The following is a 22,770-nucleotide window of genomic DNA, read 5'->3' as shown; positions in this document are numbered from 1 at the left end:
AGTTGAGCTACATCCTCTAAGCTCTATTCTTATACCTAATTTAGTCAAGACTCCTTTCTTACTTTAAACCCTGCTAATTGCTTATAAAATTTTCAATATAACAAAATGTAAAACAAACATCCCTAAGATTTGACTATTTTTCAGTCTTCTTTTCTTTAAAAGGCATTTATTTATAACCTTCTTCATTTTAAGATCAGACCAGTGTCTCTTCTTGTGATCAATTAGTAAAACAAGGTCTTTTTCTCAGACAAGGTCCCATGTATGGGCTGGTTTAAAATCCACCATGTAGCCTTGAGCCTCCTGCTCCCTGTCCCTAGTGCTGGGATAACAATGTGCTCCACCACAGAAAGTTGATGCAGTTGCTGTGGTCAGACCTAGGACCCTGTGGATGTCAGGAAGGCATTCTACCACTCTGAGATACACCCCAGTCCTACACAAGGTCTTTTAATTCTCTAGTCTTCCTATCTAAATATTCAGTCTTGATTTCTTTAGATGATCAGTTTAGGGTGCAGGGGTGAGGCTAATACAGAGTACATGCTTATTTAGCAAGTAAAGGCTCTGAATGTGAGCCCCAGAACCACTAAAACTCTACAAACAATAAACGATCTAGGAAAAGCTACCCCACACTGTAAATATTTAGTAGACATTTACATACCAATGATTATTTTGCCGTCTATTTTCTCTAATATAAAACGAGCTTGATTATTCAGTTTAGCAGATTCTGCACCAAGCATTCCTAGAAGCCATTCTTTTCTTAATCCATAATATTTAAGCCTGAGCTCAAAGAAGTCCTTTAGAATATCCACCACAGTATCATACTTCTTTAAACAACCTACATGGTCAAAAAGCACCTGGAAAAGAAGAAAAGATTCAATAAATTGGGTAACTTTTATAAAAGTTACCTGACATACCTTTTAAAAAGATGATTTATTTAACTTTATTTTATATGCATTGGTGTGAAGGTGTCAGATCCCCTGGGACTGGACTCTCAAATAGCTGATAGCTGCCATATGGGTGCTGGGAATTGAACCCGGGGCCTCTGGAAGAGCAATCAGTGCTCCTAACAGCTGAGCCATCTCTCCAGCCCCCCGATATCCTTTTAAAAATCAATTATTAATTAAAAAAAACATTTTACATAAATGGATGTTTGCTTGCATGTTTGTATTACAACATGTGCTTGAAGCACTATCCCATGGAGGCCAGAAGGGGACCCTGAATCGCTCAGAACTGAGTTACATAGTTGTGAACTGCTATGTAGTTGCTGAGAACTGAACCCAGGTCCAATGAAGAAACACTAATTTCTCTTAAGTCCTGAGCCATCTTTCCAGCCTTTCTTTCTGAGACAGGGTCTGACTATACAAGCCTAAGATAGCTCTGGAATTCATTGTGATCCTTTTGTCTCTGGAATGCGAGGATTATCAGAGGGGACCAACATACCTAAAAATACTAGATTTGAAAGATGTATCTTTTACAAAATAAGACATACCATTGAGTTGCAAGTGAGGCTAGTCTGTAGTTTGAAGACTTTGTGTAGTCCCACTCTCTCTGCCTCTGCCAATTTCTCTTCAGTCATCTTTATGATGAACTTCACAGTGGTGTCTGTATGGTATTCCCTATAATCTGTTATAAGAGGGGGTGTCTTCTCAGTGCCATTCAACATGGGTTCTAGAACTTGTTCTTTGTAAGTCTAAAAACCAAAAACAAAACACAGTAATCCTTTTGTAAGGAGTCCCTTGTTGAATAGTCAATACCAACTATTGTTGGCTTCTTTCACTTGAAAAAACAAGAAATCAACAGTTACTTACCTGGGTCCACGTTCTGATGGGAAGCTCTGAGATTTCAATGGTTGTGGAATTCAGAATTGCTACTTCTCCACTAATCACATACTGATTTGAAGCCAGTTCTTCAATAGTACCTTTGAAATTCTTATAACTTGGGAGCTAAATTAACAAGAAAAAAGGTTTCTAAATGGTAAATCACAAATATGTTCAAACAAATCCAAAGTATAAAATAAATCTTTTTTAAAAAATATTTATTTATTTATTATTATGTATACAATATTCTGTCTGTGTGTATGTCTGCAGGCCAGAAGAGGACACCAGACCTCATTACAGATGGTTGTGAGCCACCATGTGGTTGCCAGGAATTGAACTCAGGACCTTTGGAAGAGCAGGCAGTGCTCTAAACCACTGAGCCACCTCCAGCCCCTAAAATAAATCTTGTACCTGTATAATCTTTATTGTAGAATTTACTCAACTATGCCTGAGGAAAAACAAAGTTCCTAACCCAGAACACTTACCATGGGCAGAGGCTCTTCTCCATCCAACATTCGTCTGATATTATTTACGACTTCACGGACATCAAAATTGGGGATTTTGCAGGACCACCCGGTACCAATTCCTTCGGCGCCATTTATCAGCACCATAGGTATAATAGGAATGTACCATTCAGGCTCAACACGTTGGTTGTCATCATATAAAAACTTCAATGTGTGATCATCGTTCGGTGGAAATAACAACCGAGTCAAAGGGCTAAAGAAAACAAAGAATATCATTAGTAAAATGGCCTTGACACTTCTCACATTCAGTTGGGCATGGTGGCACAAAGCGGAGATAGCAGGCAGGTCTATGTGAGTTCCAGGCCCATCAAGGAGCATAGTGAGACCTTGCTCCAAACCCAAACAAAAGTCTGTCAAGCTCATGATTTAGTACAGGTAGATAGATAATGAACAGGTATTCAGTAGGGCAGAATTCTAAAAAAGGAAAATTATTAAAATGATTACTTGGGGCACAAAGAAATGAGTGCTGTAGCAACACATCTATAATCCTGGTACTTAGGGATGCAGTGAGAGGAGATTTTGTGTGAGGCTTATTTTGGATATATATGAAGACTGCTTCAAAGAATCCAAATCAAAACCAAACCAAATAAAAAGAGTGCTGGACTGTGCTGACAGCTCAATCTATATGCTAGCACAAGGACCTGAGTTTTAAACCTAGAATAACCCAAGTAAAAATAATGAGTGTCCAGCAGATGAAGACAGGTGGACTCCTGGAGAGAGGTGTTGCCTTAAAAACAAGAAACGGGGGCTGGAGAGATGGCTCAGAGGTTAAGAGCACTGACTGCTCTTCCAGAGGTCCTAGTTCAATTCCCAGCAACCACATGATGGCTCACAGACATCTATGAGATCTGGTGCCCTCTTCTGGCATGCAGGCATACATGGAAAGAATGTTGTACACATTATAAATAAATAAATCTTAAAAAAAAAAAAAAACAAGAAACGGGGTGGATGCCACCCAAGTTCACCCATACATGCATATATATGCACAAAAGAATGCTGAAGTGGGTAGGGTGTTAGAAAACAGCAACAGAAAGTGTTAAGATGCAAGGCTTTAGGCATATGCCTCTGGAAAGCTAACACAGAGGATTACTTCAGGTCAGGAGCTAGCTCAACCTGGATAACATATTTTAAAAAGACCTGCTGAGTATAGTTTATAGTTATTTCCAGAACTCAAGAGGCAAAGGCAGGTGGATCTCTATGAGTTGAGTTCAAGGCCAGCCTGGTCTACATAGTGAGTTCCAGAATAAGATGGTCTCAAAAAATATAAACAAACAAATAAAAGAACTATTGCTTTTTTTATTATCTTTTATGAGTAGGTATATATGTATGCGTATGCACTCGTGTAAAAGTCAGAGGACAAATTCAAGTGCCATTCCTCAGGAGCCATCTACAAGTTTGTTTTTTTGAGACAGCATTTTTCACTAATTTGAAGCTTCACAGGTCTAGGCTGGTTGACTAGCAAATCCCCAGGAAGGAATCCAGTGTTGGGATTACAAAGGTGTGCCATTACGTCCCCTTTTAATAAAAATAATTTTATGTGTACAGTTGTTTTATTTGCATGTACGTTTGTGCACCGTGTGAGGCTCAAGGAGGCCAGTAGAGACACTGGATCCCTCAGAACTGTAGTTGCAGACATTCGTGAGTCAACATGTGGATGCTGGAAATGGAACATCTTCTTGGAAGAGCAGCAAGTGTTCTTAACTCCTGTGCCACCTCTTCAGACGACCGGACCACTACCCTGCCAGACTTTCCCTGAGTAAGCCCGGATGTCCTGGAATAGAGAGTTCGGTCTGCCTCTGCCTCCCAAGTGCTGGGATTAAAGGCGTGTGCCACTACTGTCCAGCTCTGACATTTTCTTAAAATTTTGAGTTCTGGACTGAACTCAGATCTACATTTGTATAGCAGGCACTTTACTGACGAAGCTAATCTCAGTCCAGGACTTGGTTTTGGAGGAAGTGTGTGTGTATATACTTTTTTGGATTGGGAGTGGCTTTTCTGAGACAGATGCTCACTCTGTAAATTGAGATTGGCAGCAAACTCAAGATGTCCCTCCTTTTGCCTCCTGAGTACAGGGACTATAGGTTTGCACCACCATGCCCAGCTGGAATTGATTAGGATACTAATTAGTGAGAGGGCAGTCAGACATAATTTATTTGCTCATTTGAGAAAGGAGTGTAGTTAGTAGGTCTTAGGTAGGCCATTATTTAGGGTGGGAAAGAGGGTAAGAACACAGAACCAAGAAAGTGAACAGAGAATCAGAATAGTTGTCCAAATATTTCCAGGACAATGATTAATAACTGCTCAGTGTTGTTGCAAAAGTGGCTGGAAACTGACTATAACATTGAATGTTTAATACTTTGGTTTCATATTGCTTCAAAATGTCAAGTCACTAAAAGCAAACTCACCTAAGCATAGTAAAGATGTATCGAGGACTAGCCGAATCCTTGCCACCATGCAGCCTGGTACCAAACTGACCAATAGGTTGCAAGAGGTTCAAATTATTACTGCCCACAAAATTCTGAGCCAAATTGATAATGGTCATCATCAGTGACATCTGTGGAGGGAAAAGACAAATCATTAATCTAATCCAAAAATGAAAATAAATGTGTGCCTGTGTGTTCACTATCACAACTAAGTCACACAATAATCCTCTCAGTTTTAAGATTTAAATATTTATAATGATGTTTTCAAGAGAAATATATGGCAGAAATAGTGTCCAAACATAAGACTTCTAGGTGTCTAAATTTTGATATCATACAGTAATACTAAATCTTACTGAAAAATTTATGAATATAACTTTACAGACAAGTATTCCTAATAGGAATGTTATTTCTAGAAATAGAACTATTAGTCAAAAGGTCAATCATATTTAGTTTTGAAATATTTAACAAATCGTTCTATCATGGATATAACAGTTTACACTTACATGAAATATGTTTAGAGAGTAACTTTCAATTATTTCTGCATTAAGGCATTCTAGAAGTGTTAAAGATTGTGGGTTTACCTCACCATGGTGATAAGAGGACATTTCTGCCACTGACCCAGCTAACTGGGCAACCTTCACTTCTCGCTTGTCATTTCGTTTGAAACAAGTAAACAAAACCTTTCTCTGCCCTGGTTTCAAACCTTTAAAATGAAAGGACAATCAACCATTAGCATTTTTAATTTGGCAATTTCTAAGCACAAATCACCATTTTACGTTAAAAACAGACAAAAGCATTGGTGCTTACCATCTACCATAGATGGAATAGATCTTTCATTATCAGAATTTGAGAACAGGATAAGTTCCTTGTTTATGAAGTCATTATAGGTCAGGTAAGTAGTGGTTTGTCCATACAAATAATCCTAAGGGGTCCAAGACAGTATTAGATGATCTGGTTGAAAATAAAGTACTAGACTTAACAATGCCTAATACAAAAATATAAACAATTAGAGATATCATTTGTCTGATAATTCTTCAGTCCTTGAAAAAATGATAGGTGAGCCAGGCAGTGGAGGCGCATGCCTTTAATCTTAGCACTTGGGAATGTGAGACAGGCAGATCTTTGTGAATTCAAGGCCAGCCTGGTCTATAGAGCAAGTTCCAGGACAGGCAAGCCACACAGAGAAACCCTGTCTTGAAAAATAAACAATCAAAAAGGAAAAACAATAGGTATATGAGGCTGCTGTTTAAACAACTTTGCAGTGTATAAAATATTAAACTTTTTTTTGTTGGGGGAGGGGAGTAGTACAGAGAATTAAACTCCAGGCTTTCTATACAACACGCAAACACTCAATCTCAGCTGTTGCTCCAGTCCTTAAAATTTATTTTTTTTGGAGACTCATTGTGCAGCCCAGCCTAGCTGCTTGTCATTCACTTCATACTACAAAGGCACATACTTACAGATGACTGATTGCATACTAACTGTTTACAGCAGCATCAGCATAAACATTTGAGAAATGCCTTGTCACATAACTTTAAGACTATATTGTTGGGTGGTAGTGGTGCAAGCTTCTAATCCCAGCACTAAGGAGAACCTATGAGTTCCAGGACTATACAGAGAAACCCTGTCTTGAATTAGCCCCCCCAAAATACCATTAAGAATTTTTTCAGTGCTTTCATACATATAGGACCACTATTGTATACTATAGTTATTACATCAAACTTTTAATTAAAAATACTATTTAATAATTTCAATTTGGTATAGCATCAATTCTCAAGTTATTTAGTGGGACAGATTAAAATTCTTACCTCAGGAAGACCAAGTAATTTCCGCTGTCGCCTGTCTTCCATGAAATGAGTTAACCATTCCTTTCGATCATCGACCTGTTTCTTACTAAAGGCCTATGGATTAAAAGGTGGAAAAATGTCACTGGTGCTTATTGGTTCCAAATATCTTTTCCATACAAACAAACATCAAAAGTCCTGGTTTTTCAAATACCTAGATCTTTCAGAAACATTTTATTTCATAAAACACTCTTCGATGTAAACTTAACAGGTGTAATCGACCAGCCTAGCAGTGACTTCTGAAAGCAGAATGTACATGTACAGCATGACTCAAACTCACCAGGCTGATTGCAGCATCATCTTCAGGCCCAGAGTATTTGAATTGAATACGATGTCTTTTCATATCTGCAAAATATTCCTTAGCTTCCTTTGACGTGCTGGTCCCCAAACCTATAGAAGTAAACAAAACAGGTAAGTTACCCCCATTTAGCCTCATACAACACATAACAAAACCGAGAATTTGTAGGCAGGCTTTATCACAAACCTTTGTAATATTTGACTTTCCATTTCTTATGATTTGGAGTAGAACTCTTCCATTCTTCAAACTCAGGAAGACTATAGAATGCCAATTCTTGCTTGTTTTTAGACACCTATGGTAAAAAACACATCGCTATGGCTTTACACATTGTAGACTCTCTATATAACACATCCAGAATTACAGTTCCATCAGTGCTGAACACGGGCCTTAAGAGTCTTGATACATCCCAGAACGTGTATACCTTTACAATAGGAGTAATAAATTCCTCTAGAAAACGATGTCGCAGAAGAGAGGGCCAGTTGTGATGGATAAAATTTATCAGTAAGCCTTTGATATGGGAACCATCTTGGTCCTGTAAATATTTGAAAAGCCAAAGAGCAAAGAACTGTTTAGAAATAAAATTATGACTGATTTGGCAATTTCTCAAAAATTCTTCTGTGCAAGTTTTAAAAAGCCTATTCAAAGTAAACTTACTTCTCTTGTACATGTAATTTATTATGTCAGCACATCTGCTCGGATGTCCATTAGAGATAATGAGTCAGCTCTTTTTATGACAGTAAAGTAATATAACATAGGACCTGCATAGTGAGGTACAGTGCTATGTGCTTGCAGGTGGACAGCTGAGCCCAAACATTTGATATCAGTTTAAAAATCTAAAATAGCTGACCTGATCTGTCATAATCATTATCTTCCCATAACGAAGAGTTTTCAATGAATCTTCATCTTCATAGTTTTTCTTGTACTGAAGACCCACAATCTTGATGATATTGTTAATTTCAGCATTTTCCATAATCTGAAACACATTGGAAAAGAATAAAGAGATATAATTATGTATGTTGCCTCAGCATTTAGAATTATTACTTACACTTTGAAAAATCAGGCCTGTTATGATAAAACTTCAAAGTATCTAAACTCCCATTTCTCATTCTCTCTTTCTGTGTGTAAGTGTGTATGCTACTAGGCATAGAGACCACGGATATATACATCGCATGCATGCTCAATTTGTTCAAATAACAGTCTAAAATATATTTTAAGATGCCCAGTGAGTGAGGACATGATATACAAAAATGGATTCCTGTATTATAAACTAGATTTAGATCCCATTCCTTCCCCCACAGCACTTTTGCAGTGCTGGGATTAAACACTGGGCCTTATGCACACCAAACAAGTGCTGCACCACTGAGTTATACTCTATTGGCTCTACATTAGGATTACAACAATAGCATTACAGCCTACCTGTTTATGAGAAGCTTCTCGCACATTGAGTATTTTTCCTCTAAGAGGAAATACCCCATATTTGTCTCTTCCAACTACACCAAGACCTGAAACTGCCAGAGTTTTGGCTGAGTCTCCCTCAGTCAGGATAAGTGTACATTCAGTGGAATTTCGACTCCCTAAAACATAAATATACAAATTAACTTTAGTATATTAAAGCAAAATAATCCATAACAAATTGTCTTAGGAGTAAAGTGGACCCAACAATTATGTGTGTATACATGTATGAATGTTTTGGTCGCATGTATGCATGTGTACCACAGATTATCAGAATAAGGTTTTGGAGCCCTGGAACTAGAGTTATGGATAATTATGAGCCACAATGTGGGTGCTGGGAATCTGAATCTAGGTCCTCTCCATTAGCAATAAGTGCTTTTAAGCAATGAACCAACTGTCCAACACTGCTCCCCCTAAAACATTTTTTTACAGTTAAGGTTTATAGTAAATTAATACAGTAGTACACCTTATGTATGCTTCACTTGAAAAAAAATTTCTATTATTTTGAATTATGTGTCTGTATGAGTTTATGTGTGTGAGTACAGGTACCTGCAGAAGAAGACAGAGGCAGTGGCTTGCCCTGGAGCTGGAGTTAACAGATAGTTGCACCATCCAACATGAGCACTAGGAGCCTAACATGGGTCTCTACAAGAGCAGTACAGGAACTACATTGCCAACTCTCTAGGCCCATGGTTTTACTTTGAACATTTTCAATTAACAATAGCCTGAGAATACTAAGTATAAAATTCAAGCCCAATTATCACAGCTCACGCCTGTAGTCCCAGCACTTTAGAGAATGAGATAAAGAGAATCATGAGTTCAAGACCAGTCTGGGTTATATAACACAATTATGTCTCAAAAATAAACTAAAATAGGGCCAGCTAGATAGCCCTTGCCTCCAAACCTGACAATCTGGGGCCCACATGGTAGAAAGAGAGAAACCATTATTTGTAAAATCATTCTCTGACCTCCACACCATGTGCTGAACCACATATACAAATTAAAATAAATAAAAACATTTTTTAGAGGTTCAAGAAACAAACAATTCATTAGTTTTGTCTGATGTTTTAAAACTTCATGCAATCCCACCTTTGTTAAAAGTGCTCACACACTATCTGACTGTTCGTCATTTAACAGCTTTTTCAGTCATCAGATCATTTGTCTTGAATGCAAATTCAAATAATCCTTATGTAGTAAACAAATGCAGCATCATAATGCTTGTATTATTCATATCTCTCATTATTTAACCATGGCTGGCCTAAAACTCACTATATAGACCAGTCTGGCCTTGAATATAGAGATTTGCCTGCCTGTGTTAGAGATAAAGGAATGTCTGAACTTATTAAAATTTTTATGACATAACATTTCCAAAACCTTCATGGGATAAGTGTAGTACAGTAAGACATAAGTTATTATAGTACACGTGGCTTTAACTGTTCTACCAGCTACTCTGTGTTTTTATCATCAGTATCATAATCATAAGAGAAACAACACATAACAGGGTTTGGTATTATTATCCATGGTTCTGGTGTTCACTGAGGGTCTGGAAATATACCCCCTACAGAGCACTATAACATCTCCTTTTTTGGGGGTGGGGTGGGATTGTGTGGTTATCAAGACAGAATTTCATTGTGTAACAGCCCTGGCTGTCACAGAACTTGCTCTATAGACCAGGGTGGCCTCAAACTCACAGAGATCCACTTGCCTCTGCCTTCTGAGTGCTAGGATTAAAGGCGTGTGACACTAATGCCCGGCCTAATATCTTAATTCCTCATAATATTGACGTTGCTGTTGAATATTCATTTGATTTTAGACTGCAAATGCTTGTTAGGTAGATTACTGTACTTAAAATCATCTCAGTAGCATTTAAAATGCCTGAAATTAGAAATAACCTAAATATTCAACAAGAAACTGGTTAATTTTTTGAGACACGGCTTCTCTGTGTAACAGTTCTGGCTATCCTGGAACTTTGTAGACCAGGCTGGCCTCAAACTCACAGAATAACTTTGTAAATGCACCTGCCTCTGCCTCCCAAGTGCTGGGATTAAAGGTGTGTGCCACTACTGCCCGGCAGGAAACTGGTTAAACTATTTTGCTGCACATCCACATATGCTGCTGCTACTGAAGTAAACGTTAAATGTGTACCTGCATCGTTGGCGTCATCAAGTTTTGGGATTCCCTTGATTCTGGTATGCTTTACAGCTGAACACTTCTTGTTTAACTGGATTTGGGCCTTAAACTTCACCCAGTTTAGTATGCTTTCAACAATACCACAGCCAATTGCCTTCAAAACAGAAACAATCACATTAGCAAAGATTCAAGACAAATATAGAATGTATAAGCACCTAGAAAAATGAAATAACTCAAAAGAACTGTGTGTAGGTGGATCTTCTATCTGTTGCTTTCATTGGTTATTAATAAAGAAAATTGCTTGGCCTGATAGGTCAGAATATAGGTAGGCAGGGAAGACAGAACAGAATGCTGGGAGAAAGAAGGCAGTGGGGCAGACGCCATGGAGCCAGCTGCCAGGTCAGACATGCTGAATCTTTCCTGGTAAGCCACCACCTTGTGGTACTACATAGATTACTAAACATGGGTTAAAGCAAGATGTGAGAGGCTGAAACTAATGGGCCAGGCAGTTGTTTAAATGAATACAGTTTGTGTGTTGTTATTATTTCCGGTGCTAAGCTAGCCATGCGGGTCAAAAAGTAGGCCTGCTCGCCTCATCACTGGGTGTGGTGATCTAAACCTTTGATCCTAGCACCTGGGAGGCAGAGAGAGGCAGGTGGATTTCTAGGAGTTTAAGACCAGCCATGCTACCTAATAAGATCTTATCTCAAAAACAACCAAAAACACAAAGCAAAAACAAAGCAACAACAACATAAAAAAAAAAATCCTCAAAAACAACATTTCTAGACTGGGTAGGATGTGCATGACTTAGTAACCCTTGGATCTTTCCATGTTAGCTCCTTACTGTGAGGAATTGGTTTCTCTAGGATCATTCATTCAATAGTTTTTATGGACTTATGTTATGCCAGGCACTGAGCTACTTGTTGGAGACACAGTGGTTAAAATGAGTTAGGACTAGAGAGATGGCTTAGTGGCTATAGGAGATTGTTGTGCATTACCTAAGTAAACAGCAGAGAGGAATAGCAGCTACATGAATTCCAGCCTTGGGGGAGGAGACATGGAATGATCTCTGGAGCAAAACTAGAGTACATTTTTCCTAGGTACTTATATATTCTATACATAAGTGAGATTGGCCTATTGCCTAGCTCTAACTTTAACTGCCTCATTCAATAAAGTAGAAGAGGGATCCAGGCAGAATGATTCCTAAGATAAACCTCAGGTTCCACATCCGTGCACATCCCTCACACAAGTGCCTACACTAACAAAACATGCATACCACATACACATGAAAATAGAAAAGAAGCCGGGCGGTGGTGGCCCACGCCTTTAATCCCAGCACTCAGGAGGCAGAGGCAGGCGGATCTCTGTGAGTTCGAGACCGGGCTGGTCTACAAGAGCTAGTTCCAGGACAGGCTCCAAAACCACAGGGAAACCCTGTCAAAAAAAAAAAAGAAAATAGAAAAGAAAAAAGAAACCGAACATGTCATATCTGTGCCTTCATGTAGTTGAAGGTATTAATATGGAAGACAGAATAAGAAATTACAAGTGGGGGCTAGAGAGATGGCTAGAGGTTAAGAGCAATGGCTGTTCTTCCAACAGACCTGGGTTCAATTCCCAGTACCCACACGGCAGCTCATAACTGTCTGTAACTCTCAGTTCTAAGGTACCTAATACCCTCATATAGATAAACATGCAGACAAAACACCAATGCACATAAATAAAAATTAAAAAAAAAGAAAGAAATTACAAGTGTGGCTAGGTGGTGGGGTGCACACCTTTAATCCCAGCACTCCGGGAGGTAGAGGCAGATGGATCTCAGGGAGTTTAAGGCCAGCCTGGTCTACAGATCAAGTTCTAGGGCAGCCAGGGCTACTCAAACCCCACTCCCCACCAAACAAACAAACAAACAAAAGTGTATAATTGAGAAGTTTGCTATGTAATAATAATAAAAGTTTAAAAAAAGAAAACAAAAAACAAACAACCTGTTACATTAATCTGAAGAGGCAGAGGCAGACAGGATCTCTATCTAAGGAGTGACGGTGCACTGCTTAACTCTAGCACTAGTCGGGCACAAGGCAGCAGGATCTTGAGTTAGAGGCCAGCCTGAGCTACAAAGCTAGACCCTGCTATAAAAACAACAAAACACAGACTGAAAAGGGCTGAGGAAGTGTAGTGCAACAGGCAATCTTTGTTTCTGCGGAGCTGAGGACAATGAGAAATAAGATAAGACATTTCTATTTTACTTTCCATGTAGGTACTCACAGCTTTGATGAATTTTTCACTTAATTGACATGTTGATCCAAAGCTCTTGGCTTGTAAAGTCATGTTTTCTTTTGTCTGAGAGTCAAAGGTTGGATTTTCAATCAAGCAATTTACAAAAATCCACATGTGATTTTTCACCTGTAATGAAAGTTGATACAGTCATCAAAATGTCTTATGCCCTGCCCCATCTTAGTGCTAGAGACTGAGCCTGGGATCTTGTAAATGCAAGGGAAGAGAATGCTGTACCTGGTGTGCTTTCACGGCAACTCCACCCTTGTTCTTCTTCTTCACCACATCAACAAGTTTACTCACGATCTGATCAGCTACATAATCAATATGTCTGCCACCCTAGTGAAAAAATAGCATTTCAAAATGCCTCAGAATTATAATAGTAACTACAAACATACTTTAGACAAATGTTTAAATCCATTTTATATTATTTGGTAAGTAAATTAATGAGAACTCTCAAAAATTACCTTAGAAGTCGCAATGCTATTGACAAAGCTAATTTGCTGAAAGCCCTTTTCACTCATTGTTAAGCACACTTCCCACCGTGGGTTGACTTGTTCGTGTATTACTTTCAGTGCGTTCCCAGTTTCATCTACCTTATCCTTCAAATACATATCCACATAGCTGCGGAATCCTTTTACCTGCATAGGGATTAAAGAGAGGAGTGTCAAAATAATAGGAAATTCAAACAAATAAACAAAACACAATGATGGAAAATGGAATCAGTAACAGACTATGAGAGGACTGGAAAGATGGTTCAGTGATTAAGAGTATATGCTGCTCTTGCAGAGGACCAACCAGCATTCAGGTCTCAGCACCCATAGAGGTTCACAACTATCTTTAACTCCAGTTCCAAGGGATCTGATGACCTCCTCTGATCTTATATACCATGCATACATAGGACGCACACATACATATGCAAGCAAATCATTCAGACATAAATAAATACATTTAATTTAAAGTTAAATAGAATATGAGGGTTCAAATTTTTTTATTTTAAAAATTTAGCTTATGTGTATATGAGAAAGGGGCAGGGCAGGGAGAGAAAAATAGGGTATGCACATGGCTGAACTGTAGGAGTCAGTTCACTCCTATCAAAATGGGTTCTAGAGCATGGAACTCAGGTGCTGAGAGGCTTGCCTGGCCAGCACCTGTACCTGTTCAGCCACCTTGCTGGCTTAAAAAAAAAAAATCAAGCGGAGGAGTATTAGCACAAGCCTTTAGTCCCAGCACTCAGAAGGCAGAGACAGGTGGATCTCTGTGAGTTTGAGGCCAGCCTGGTTTATAGAGCAAGTTCTAGGATAGCCAGGGCTACACAGAAAAATCCTGTCTTGAAAAACAAAAACCACCAACACCAAACCAATTCACCTGATGTAGTGATGAATGCTTTTAATCCCAGCTTTTGGGAAGTAGAGGCAGGCAGGCCCCTGTGAGTTTCAGGGCAGCCAGAACTACATAGTGAGACCCTGTTTCAGAAAACAAAAACCAACCAAACAAAATCCCAAAACAAAACAAAAAATTGTGTGAGCCATCAAGATAGTTCAGCAGGTAAGTACACTTAAGCTTCATAACCTGAGTTCCTGAATTCAATTCCTGGGACACACACGGTAGATGAAACTATTTGTATAAATTGTCCCAACCTCAACACACTTGCTGTGTCATGTGCTATGTGCACATGCACATACAAATAAATGCAAAAAAATCCTTTGTGTATATGTGTGTTTACTCATGAGGTAAACTGGAGGCCAGAGGTTGACATCTGGATCATTTCTCCAACTCCAACTTAATTTTGAAATAGAATCTCCCTGAGTCTGGAGCTCACCATTTTGGCCAGATCAGACGGCCAGTGAACTCCTTAGATCCACCTATCACTGTGCAGTCCTGTGGCTCCATGACTGGCTTTGTATATCTGTACTGGAGACCTCACGCAGGCACAGCAAACACTTTACATACTGAGTTATCTCCCAGACTACAAAGATTTTTAAAAACTATTAAAATGATATCCATTGATAGGTTGAAAGAATGGTATTTAAGGAAGAGAACAAGCACATTTAAGGGCTGAAGAGATGCCTCAGCAGTTCAGAGCACTGGCTGTTCTTCAGAGGACCTGGATTTGATTTCCAGGACCCACATGATGGCTCACACCCTCTTCTGGCCTGCATAGGCACCGCATACATGTTGTACACATACATAGTCAAGGCAAAACACCCACATACATAAAAAATTTGAAAGAAATCTCTAGAAAAACTAAGTTTTTCTTTTTCTTTTGATTTTTCGAGACAGGGTTTCTCTGTTGCTTTGGAGCCTGTCCTGGAACTAGCTCTTGTAGACCAGGCTGGCCTCGAACTCACAGAGATCCGCCTGCCTCTGCCTCCCGAGTGCTGGGATTAAAGGCGTGCGCCACCACCGCCCGGTGTCTAAGTTTTTCTTCAAGAAAAATCTTTCCTTCCAAACCTTGTCTTGAGAGTCCCCTCCCCCTCAAAAGAAAGTTCTTTTCTCTGCTTAGCATGGTGGTGCATGCCTTTAATCTTAGCACTTGGGAAGCAGAAATAGGAACCCCTCTGTAGGTACAGTCGTCTATATAGTGGAATTTTAGGTCAGTCAAGTTTACACAAGAGCCTTTCTCAAAAAGAAAACAAAAAGCTTCCTTTACTAGGTTTATAACAAGATGATTTGCCTGTGTGTGTGTGTGTGTGTGTTTGTGTCTGTGAAGGCACTTCCGTTAGTCCCAGCATTTGGGAGGCAGAGGCTGGTGGATCTCTGTGAGTTCAAGGTCAGCCTGGAATACGGAGTGAGTTGCAGGACAGCCAAAGCTACACAGAGAAATCCTATTTCGGGAAAAAAATGAAAAACAAGTAAAATAAATATGAGATGGTTTTCAAAAATTGTGCTACTCAAGTTTCTTTTCAGGAACTTATCCAAGAAGTTTTAAGAAAAATGTGGGTGGAAAACAATGATCAAAAATTCCTTTGCAGTCTTATTACCCAGAAAAATACTCACTGGCAGCTTATTTCCATTAAGGAAGACTTTGACATCTTTAGTGGAACCAGCGATATCATATGCTCTTCTAACCATCAGTGCAACAATATCTTTATCCAGACTTTGCATTTTAAACTTAGACAAATCAGGTTGAAAGGTAATACATGTATAATCTTCTCCATTAAAGGGCTTGAGTTCCATGTCACCAGCTCTCCCCATGTTATCCATCCATGTCTATGGCAGAGAAGAACAGGAAAGATGAAAATGTCAATTCATTTCGCAAACAAACTATAAGGAAATAATTTAAGCATACGTAAAATAACTTCATGTACCTTACAAACTGTTAAATTTAGTCAAATATTAATGTTATTATAAATGACTGTTCTATAATTTAAAGATATGTTACAAAATACCTATCTGCTTACCTGTTTGAACATTTTCTTGTATTCTTTACTGGCTGTTTCCACAGTAAATTTGGTGCTGAATATGTTACACAGTTTGGCTCCATAGCCATTTCGACCACCTAAGCAAGTAAATATAGAAAACTACTTTATTATTCAACTGAGAGTCTTTTCATTTTATTTACTTTTTGGGTGCTAGAATGGAACCCGGCCTTGCCCATGCCCAGGCCAGCAATCTACCACTCAGCTTTCTTTCGTATTTTTGAGGTTTTATTCATTTTGTATTTGGGGATTTTGCCTGCATTTGCATGCAATGCCCACAGAGCTCAGAAAAGGTGTCTGACCTCCTCGGACTGGATAGAGTCACGGACAGTTGTGAAACATCATCTGGGAGCTGGGAATTAACCCTAGGTTCTTTGAAGAGCTGCAAAGCAGCAAGTTCTCTTAACAGAGTCTTTGCTTCCCAAGTGCTGGGATTAAAGGTGTATACCACCACTACCTAGTTCTCCTCAGTTTTCTTAGTTGCTGGCAGAACTAAGAAAGATAGGGTTTATTTTATCTATGAATCAATTTCCTCCTATCTCTCTCTGTTTTTTCCTCTGGTTTTGAGACAGGGTTTCTCTGTGTAGCCCTGGCAGTCCTAGAACTCGCTCAGTAGACCAGGCTGGTCTCAAACTCTAAAATTTTTATTACACTTGTTGTGTATGAGTGTCTTGCCACATGCATGCTTGGTTCCACAGAGGTTGGAAAAGGGCATCAGATCCCCTGGAACTGTAGGTGCTCACAACTGAACCTGGGTCTTCTGCAAAAGTAACCAACTCTCTTAATCACTGAGCCATACTTTTAATCCTCACACCACACACAGTTATTAAAAGATGTTTTTTTCAGCAACAGACATTATTTTCTATCGATACTCTACCTGTTACTTTCTTTTCATCATCATCGTAGTTACTAGAGGTTAAGAGCTGTCCAAATATGAGAGCTGGGACATACATTTTCTCAACTTTGTGTTCAACAACAGGAATTCCTTTTCCATTATTCCATATACTAATTAAATTATTTTCTCTAAGAAAAAATAGAAAATTTTATTATACTATAAATTTTAAACTATGCTTAACATTTGTAAATAAAATATATAAATCCATAAGCTTCAATTTCAGTGTGACTCTATATATATCCCCTTAGAAGCTAGCTAGCATAGTCAATCTTTTCCACTATGCTTAGTTCCTAATATTCCTGAAATAGCATCCAGGGATGGAAAACAGAAACCTTTTCCAACACCTGGGTAGACACTGATAATGCTGAAAAAACATGAAATTTAAAAATATTAGTATAAACAAAAGGAAATAAATTATTCTCATTTAAAAGGACAAAATCAGGAAATAATACCACTTTCAAAAGTATCTTCTGTATATTTCTACTTCCCTTAGTTTTCCCACCCAATAAAAAACACTGAAAAACATTAAAAAGAAAAAATATTACCAATAATTAACTGTCTTATTTGCTATCAAAATGTTAGTCACTCAAGCGATGTCTTACAAAAGATTTTTATTTTAAATTATGTATATGTGTGTGTGCTTATTGCACATGAGTTCAAGTGCCCACATAGATCAGAGGCATTGGATCACCCCACCCCAATGTGGGTACTGGCACCAAACTCAGGTCCTGTGGATCCAGCGCTCTAGCTCAGTTACTAGGACTTTTATCTTAGTTATTTTGGGTTCGTTCACACACACACACACCACACGCACATATATATATAAAATTGCTAAAATGGGACACAAATAATAATACTGGTTTAATACCATCTATAAAAATCAGTTAAAACTAGCTCAACATCTTTAAAAGATCGTTATCAAGTCCTTACGTGCAATCAAGTGCGCAGTTATCATTAACAAACACCCACAAGAACTTTAAGCATAGTTTATGTTAGAACTGATCAGGCTAATAAGAAAATGTTAAACAGGCATCCTGGCCACCCCACAAAGGAACATGAGCATTTAAAACCAGAAATGTAAACCCAAATTATTCTCTACTACCACCTGCTGGTTTTCTGTTTCAATAGCATTATCAGAAAAGGGAAAAAATAAAGAAAAAAACCCCTAAAAACCTTTTACATTTTTAGACGACTGATCAATTATTGGAAATGCTAGCTGAACCACTGCATTTAGGGATTAAGCATCATGTTTATAAATTACTTTGAAATGGTTCAGCGCAAATATAGAAATTTGTTTTGTTTTGTGACAGGGCCTCACCACGTAATTCTAATTGGCCTGGGATCCACAGAGATCTGTCTGACCCTTCTGTTGGAATGAAGGGTGTATGCTATCACATGGCATTTGTTTTTCTGTAGTACTGTGGCTCAAATCATGGATTGTACATGTGCTACCACCAAGCTACACTCTCAGCCCTTTTATTAATTTAAAACTTTTATTTTGGGACATGGTCTCATTATATGCCTCAGCCTCCCAAGGAGCAAGGATTACAGATCTATATCACCAGGCCCAGGTAGAAAACTGTTGACGACACTGGGTATGGTGGGGCTCACCTTTAATCCCAGACTAGGGAAGCAGAGGCAGGCCGATCTCTGCATTTGGCCTGCATATCGAGATTATGTAGCACGTTCTCCCTTAGCAAGAGCTACACAGTGAGATCATGTCTACAAACAAACAAAAGCCAACAGGAAACAAAACAACTAATAATTGTTCGTTTTAACTGTTGAGTACCCACAGGCTGTTCATTTTAGAACGCTGTCTCTCTGAACTTTTGCAAATTTTATTTTATTTTTTTTTTTGAAGCAGGGTTTCTCTGTGTAGCTCTGGTTTTCCTAGAACTCACTTTGTAGTCAAGGTTGGCCTCCAACTCAGAGATTCGCCTGCCTCTGCCTCCCAAAAGTGCTGGGATTAAAGGTATAACAAGTCAGCATGCTCAGCAGGAATCTTAATTTATAAAAAGCTATCTTCACTAGTAATCAAAGCAAATATAACAAATGAGCTTTAGTAAACAGAAGGCTAGCACTTAGCACTTACGGATCAATTGTGACTCTAATACAAGACATTTTGGGGTCCCTTTGTTTATTGTCTGCAGCATTGACTGTAAGAAAATGAGATACACACTTAGATGACAGTTAAGTGCTTTAAAAACCACATTAGTTCTATAATATAGAAAATAAACCCACAAATAACAAAGGAATAGCATTAACAAGGTGTTAAGTCTACAGCAACTTTTCTGGAGACAGAATCACGTGCATTTCACGCTGACTTTGAACTTGCTACAGTTAATAGCCTTGAACTTTTGATTTTACTGCATCTACCTCCCCAGTAACAGAATTACCACCTTACTGTTTTATTATAGCAATTTTAAAAATAATTGTTTATTTTTATTTTCTGTGCATGTTTGTGTGAGAGTATCAGACCTTAGAGATACAGACAGTTGTGAGCTGCCATGCAGATGCTGGGCATTGAACCTGGATCCTCTGAAAAAACAGTCAATTCTCTTAACTGCTAAGTCATCTCTCTATAGCCTTCTACTATAGCAACTTTTGTTCATAGAATTCTTCCCAGAGAAAAACCTAATTTTCTGAACTTTATATGACTTTCACTATTTTTTTTTTTTGGTTTTTTCGAGACAGGGTTTCTCTGTGGTTTTGGAGCCTGTCCTGGAACTAGCTCTTGTAGACCAGGCTGGTCTCGAACTCAAAGAGATCCGCCTGCCTCTGCCTCCCAAGTGCTGGGATTAAAGGCATGCGCCACCACTGCCTGGCTATGACTTTCCCTTTTTTTGAGGCAGGGTCTAGCTGCTCTAGAATTCACTGTGTAGACAGAGACCTGCCCACCTCTACCTCTAAGTGCTGGGATCAAAAGCGTGAGCTGCCATATCCAGCCTGGCTGTCCTACTTTTGACAACTAATTACTTAAAGAGGAGCAGCGTTTACAGAGGGTTTGGTATGAATGCTACTTAAGAATTTGAACAGCAGGGGTCTGGAGAGATGGCTCAGTGGTTGAGAGCATTGCCTGCTCTTCCAAAGGTCCTGAGTTTAATTTCCAGCAACCACATGGTGGCTCACAACCATCTGTAATAAGGTCTGGTGCCCTCTTCTGGCCTTCAGCATACACACAGATAGACTATTGTATACATAATAAATATTAAAAAAAAAAAGAATTTGACCAGCAGATCTTTATATAAAAATCCTTACTTACCTAGAATCTCATCGAAGATTTTATACAAACCAGGAACAAAAGTTACTTCCCTATAGTTAATGCCAACATCTTCATCATAAACCCACATTTGCTAAAAGAAAAAAAAAGTTATTTTTATTTATTTATTGTTTTATCATTAATAGCCTAGTCTTTCTTTTCTTTTCTTTTTTTTTTTTTTTTTTGGTTTTTCGAGACAGGGTTTCTCTGTAGCTTTGGAGCCTGTCCTGGAACTCGCTCTGTAGACCAGGCTGGCCTCGAACTCACAGAGATCCGCCAGCCTCTGCCTCCCGAGTGCTGGGATTAAAGGCGTGCGCCACCATCGCCCGGCTTTCTTTTCTTTTGAGATAATATCCCACTATGTAGCACTGGGTGGCCAAAAACTGGCTACATAGACCAGGCTAGTCTCAAGCTCAGAGATCTGCCCCCAAGTGCTGAGATTAAAGGCATGCAGCAACACATCCAGGAATAAAGTCTTCTTAAATAAAGGTTGAAATATGTGTGTGTGTTTCTGCATGTGCACGAACCATAGGTCAGTTCTGTGACCCTCAGTGAGTGAAGTACAAAACACTAGCCTGAAAAAGCAGCCATCCAACAACAGCTTGGTTTTACCTGGGTAACTAATTCCACAGAGCCAATGTAGGTATCTGGGCGGAGCAATATATGTTCCAATTGTGTTTTTTTCTGATAGATTCTTTCAACAGATAGTCTCTTCTTGGCATCTTCATTTTTCTTTTTGTTCATCTGCATATTTTCATTTACAGGCTAGTCATTGGGGGAAAAAAAGAAAACTGATTGCTTAACCATAACTTTATCAGAAATGATCAACAAAATAGGCTAATGATGAACTCAATATGCTATCTCACAATTTGTCATCTGTTGATGGGTCCATAGGTTTTTTTGTTTTTTTTTTTTTTTTTTTGGTTTTTCGAGACAGGGTTTCTCTGTGGCTTTGGAGCCTGTCCTGGAACTAGCTCTGTAGACCAGGCTGGTCTCGAACTCATAGAGATCAGCCTGCCTCTGCCTCCCGAGTGCCACCACGCGGCTCATAGTTTTAAACAAGCAATTCCATTACAATCCTTGTAAATAGGCTCTAAAGTGTTTGTGTGTGCAGAGAGGGAGATGGAGCCCGCGACGTGCCAGGCAAATGCTCTGACCTCTGAGTCAACCCCCCACCCCCCCCAGGCCTTTTTTGGTTGTTTGTCTTTAACTCAGGGTCCCATTAAGTAGCTTAAGCCATCCTCCTGCCTCCGTCTCCGGAGCAGCTGCCATCACAAGCGCTAGGTCTGGCTAGCAGGTGTCCGTTTCCACAGGTATCTTATTTCTCAGATCGAATACAGGGAATTTCTTCCTTGAACAGTATTTTGACGTCAGAAATAAACTACACTCAGTTTCCTTTCAGCCAATGGGCAAATACCAACTGCGTGCCCGCAGAGTCCCGGGCAGACAACAGACGGGGTTGCCGGCTAGCAAGGCCAGCCGTGGCCACACGGCCGGCCGGCCCCAGGGCAACTGTCACGCTCTGCACCTTCCGAGGTGCGGGCGGAGGAGAAAAGAGGGCCACGGCACTCAATCCCACGCCGCTCGGAAGTCACACCAGGACCGTGAGAACACAGGGCGACCACGGGACGAGTGGACCCTGCCCCGCGAACGAGCAAAACGCACGGCCCCCTAGAAGTCCGTGCGGACGCTAGCATCCCGTGAGGGGCTTCGCCCTGCCCACGGTTCCCCGCGGCCCCCCGCGGCCGAGGCGACCGGGTGATGGGATGCCGCCCGGCCGGTCGCAGGCCTGCCCTCCGCCCCGGAGCCACGGATGCAGAGGCGGCGCCAAGGCCCCATCACCCAGGCCCACCCGCGAGCCGTACCTGCAGCGGAGATAACTCCATGGTGACGGTCCTGCAGGGGGGCTCGAGAGTCCCGAAAGCGAAGAACTCAAGTGGGGGGGGACGCGAGGCGACCCGCGACCGGACGCTGCTCTACAGACGCGCGGCGGTTAGGATAGTGCTTTCCTACTTCATTTGAATCTCCGCCTAGCCCGCCCAAACCAGAGTAACCAATCACCGAGCCGCTCTCATTAGCGCCGTTTAGACGAACCAATGGTAGACGGTCTTTCATTCATTGAAATACCTAATTGGCCTGTTCGAATGGACCAATTAGGTAAGGGAGGCGGGAGAACCTTCAAAATGGACCAATAGTAGTTGTAGCGCAGACTGACTGGAAATCTGACCAATGAGAAAGGTCTATGTGCTCTGGACCGAGAACTCTGAAGAGAGAAAGCGCTTCTGGAGATCAAAGCTGTTTCCTCAGCTGTCCGCCTGAATGAAATGATGTAGAAACGGGTGTTCATTCTTTATCTCAGATTCGTTAAAATTACACAAATTCTCCCTTAATCGTTATGTAGGCAGCGAGAGGAATGGGCATCCTTTTTTTTTTTTCTT

The 22,770-nt window shown here is 39.9% G+C and overlaps 1 protein-coding gene across 1 annotated transcript in view; it reads right to left on the bottom strand.

The window, feature by feature from the left end:
- Positions 1-22,335, bottom strand: part of Top2a (DNA topoisomerase II alpha) — a 32,712-nt gene extending 10,377 nt beyond the window's left edge. The window contains exons 1-24 of the mRNA XM_075990796.1: positions 22,198-22,335; positions 20,945-21,097; positions 20,336-20,426; positions 19,166-19,229; positions 17,056-17,201; positions 16,161-16,258; positions 15,757-15,969; positions 13,224-13,397; positions 12,994-13,095; positions 12,748-12,885; positions 10,501-10,639; positions 8,320-8,477; positions 7,751-7,876; positions 7,325-7,435; positions 7,090-7,195; positions 6,886-6,995; positions 6,570-6,662; positions 5,569-5,683; positions 5,343-5,464; positions 4,744-4,892; positions 2,300-2,531; positions 1,806-1,940; positions 1,487-1,687; positions 656-851 (exon numbers count right to left, since the gene is read on the bottom strand). Coding sequence (XP_075846911.1) covers positions 656-851; positions 1,487-1,687; positions 1,806-1,940; positions 2,300-2,531; positions 4,744-4,892; positions 5,343-5,464; positions 5,569-5,683; positions 6,570-6,662; positions 6,886-6,995; positions 7,090-7,195; positions 7,325-7,435; positions 7,751-7,876; positions 8,320-8,477; positions 10,501-10,639; positions 12,748-12,885; positions 12,994-13,095; positions 13,224-13,397; positions 15,757-15,969; positions 16,161-16,258; positions 17,056-17,201; positions 19,166-19,229; positions 20,336-20,426; positions 20,945-21,097; positions 22,198-22,218 — 3,193 coding nt within the window. The 5' untranslated portion in view covers positions 22,219-22,335. The remainder of the gene's footprint in view (positions 1-655; positions 852-1,486; positions 1,688-1,805; positions 1,941-2,299; positions 2,532-4,743; positions 4,893-5,342; positions 5,465-5,568; positions 5,684-6,569; positions 6,663-6,885; positions 6,996-7,089; positions 7,196-7,324; positions 7,436-7,750; positions 7,877-8,319; positions 8,478-10,500; positions 10,640-12,747; positions 12,886-12,993; positions 13,096-13,223; positions 13,398-15,756; positions 15,970-16,160; positions 16,259-17,055; positions 17,202-19,165; positions 19,230-20,335; positions 20,427-20,944; positions 21,098-22,197) is intronic.
- Positions 22,336-22,770: the final 435 nt, after the last annotated feature.

The sequence above is a fragment of the Microtus pennsylvanicus genome, chromosome 11 (genome assembly GCF_037038515.1).
Source record: "Microtus pennsylvanicus isolate mMicPen1 chromosome 11, mMicPen1.hap1, whole genome shotgun sequence".
Lineage (NCBI taxonomy): Eukaryota > Metazoa > Chordata > Mammalia > Rodentia > Cricetidae > Microtus > Microtus pennsylvanicus.
This window is presented reverse-complemented; position numbering and strand designations above follow the sequence as displayed.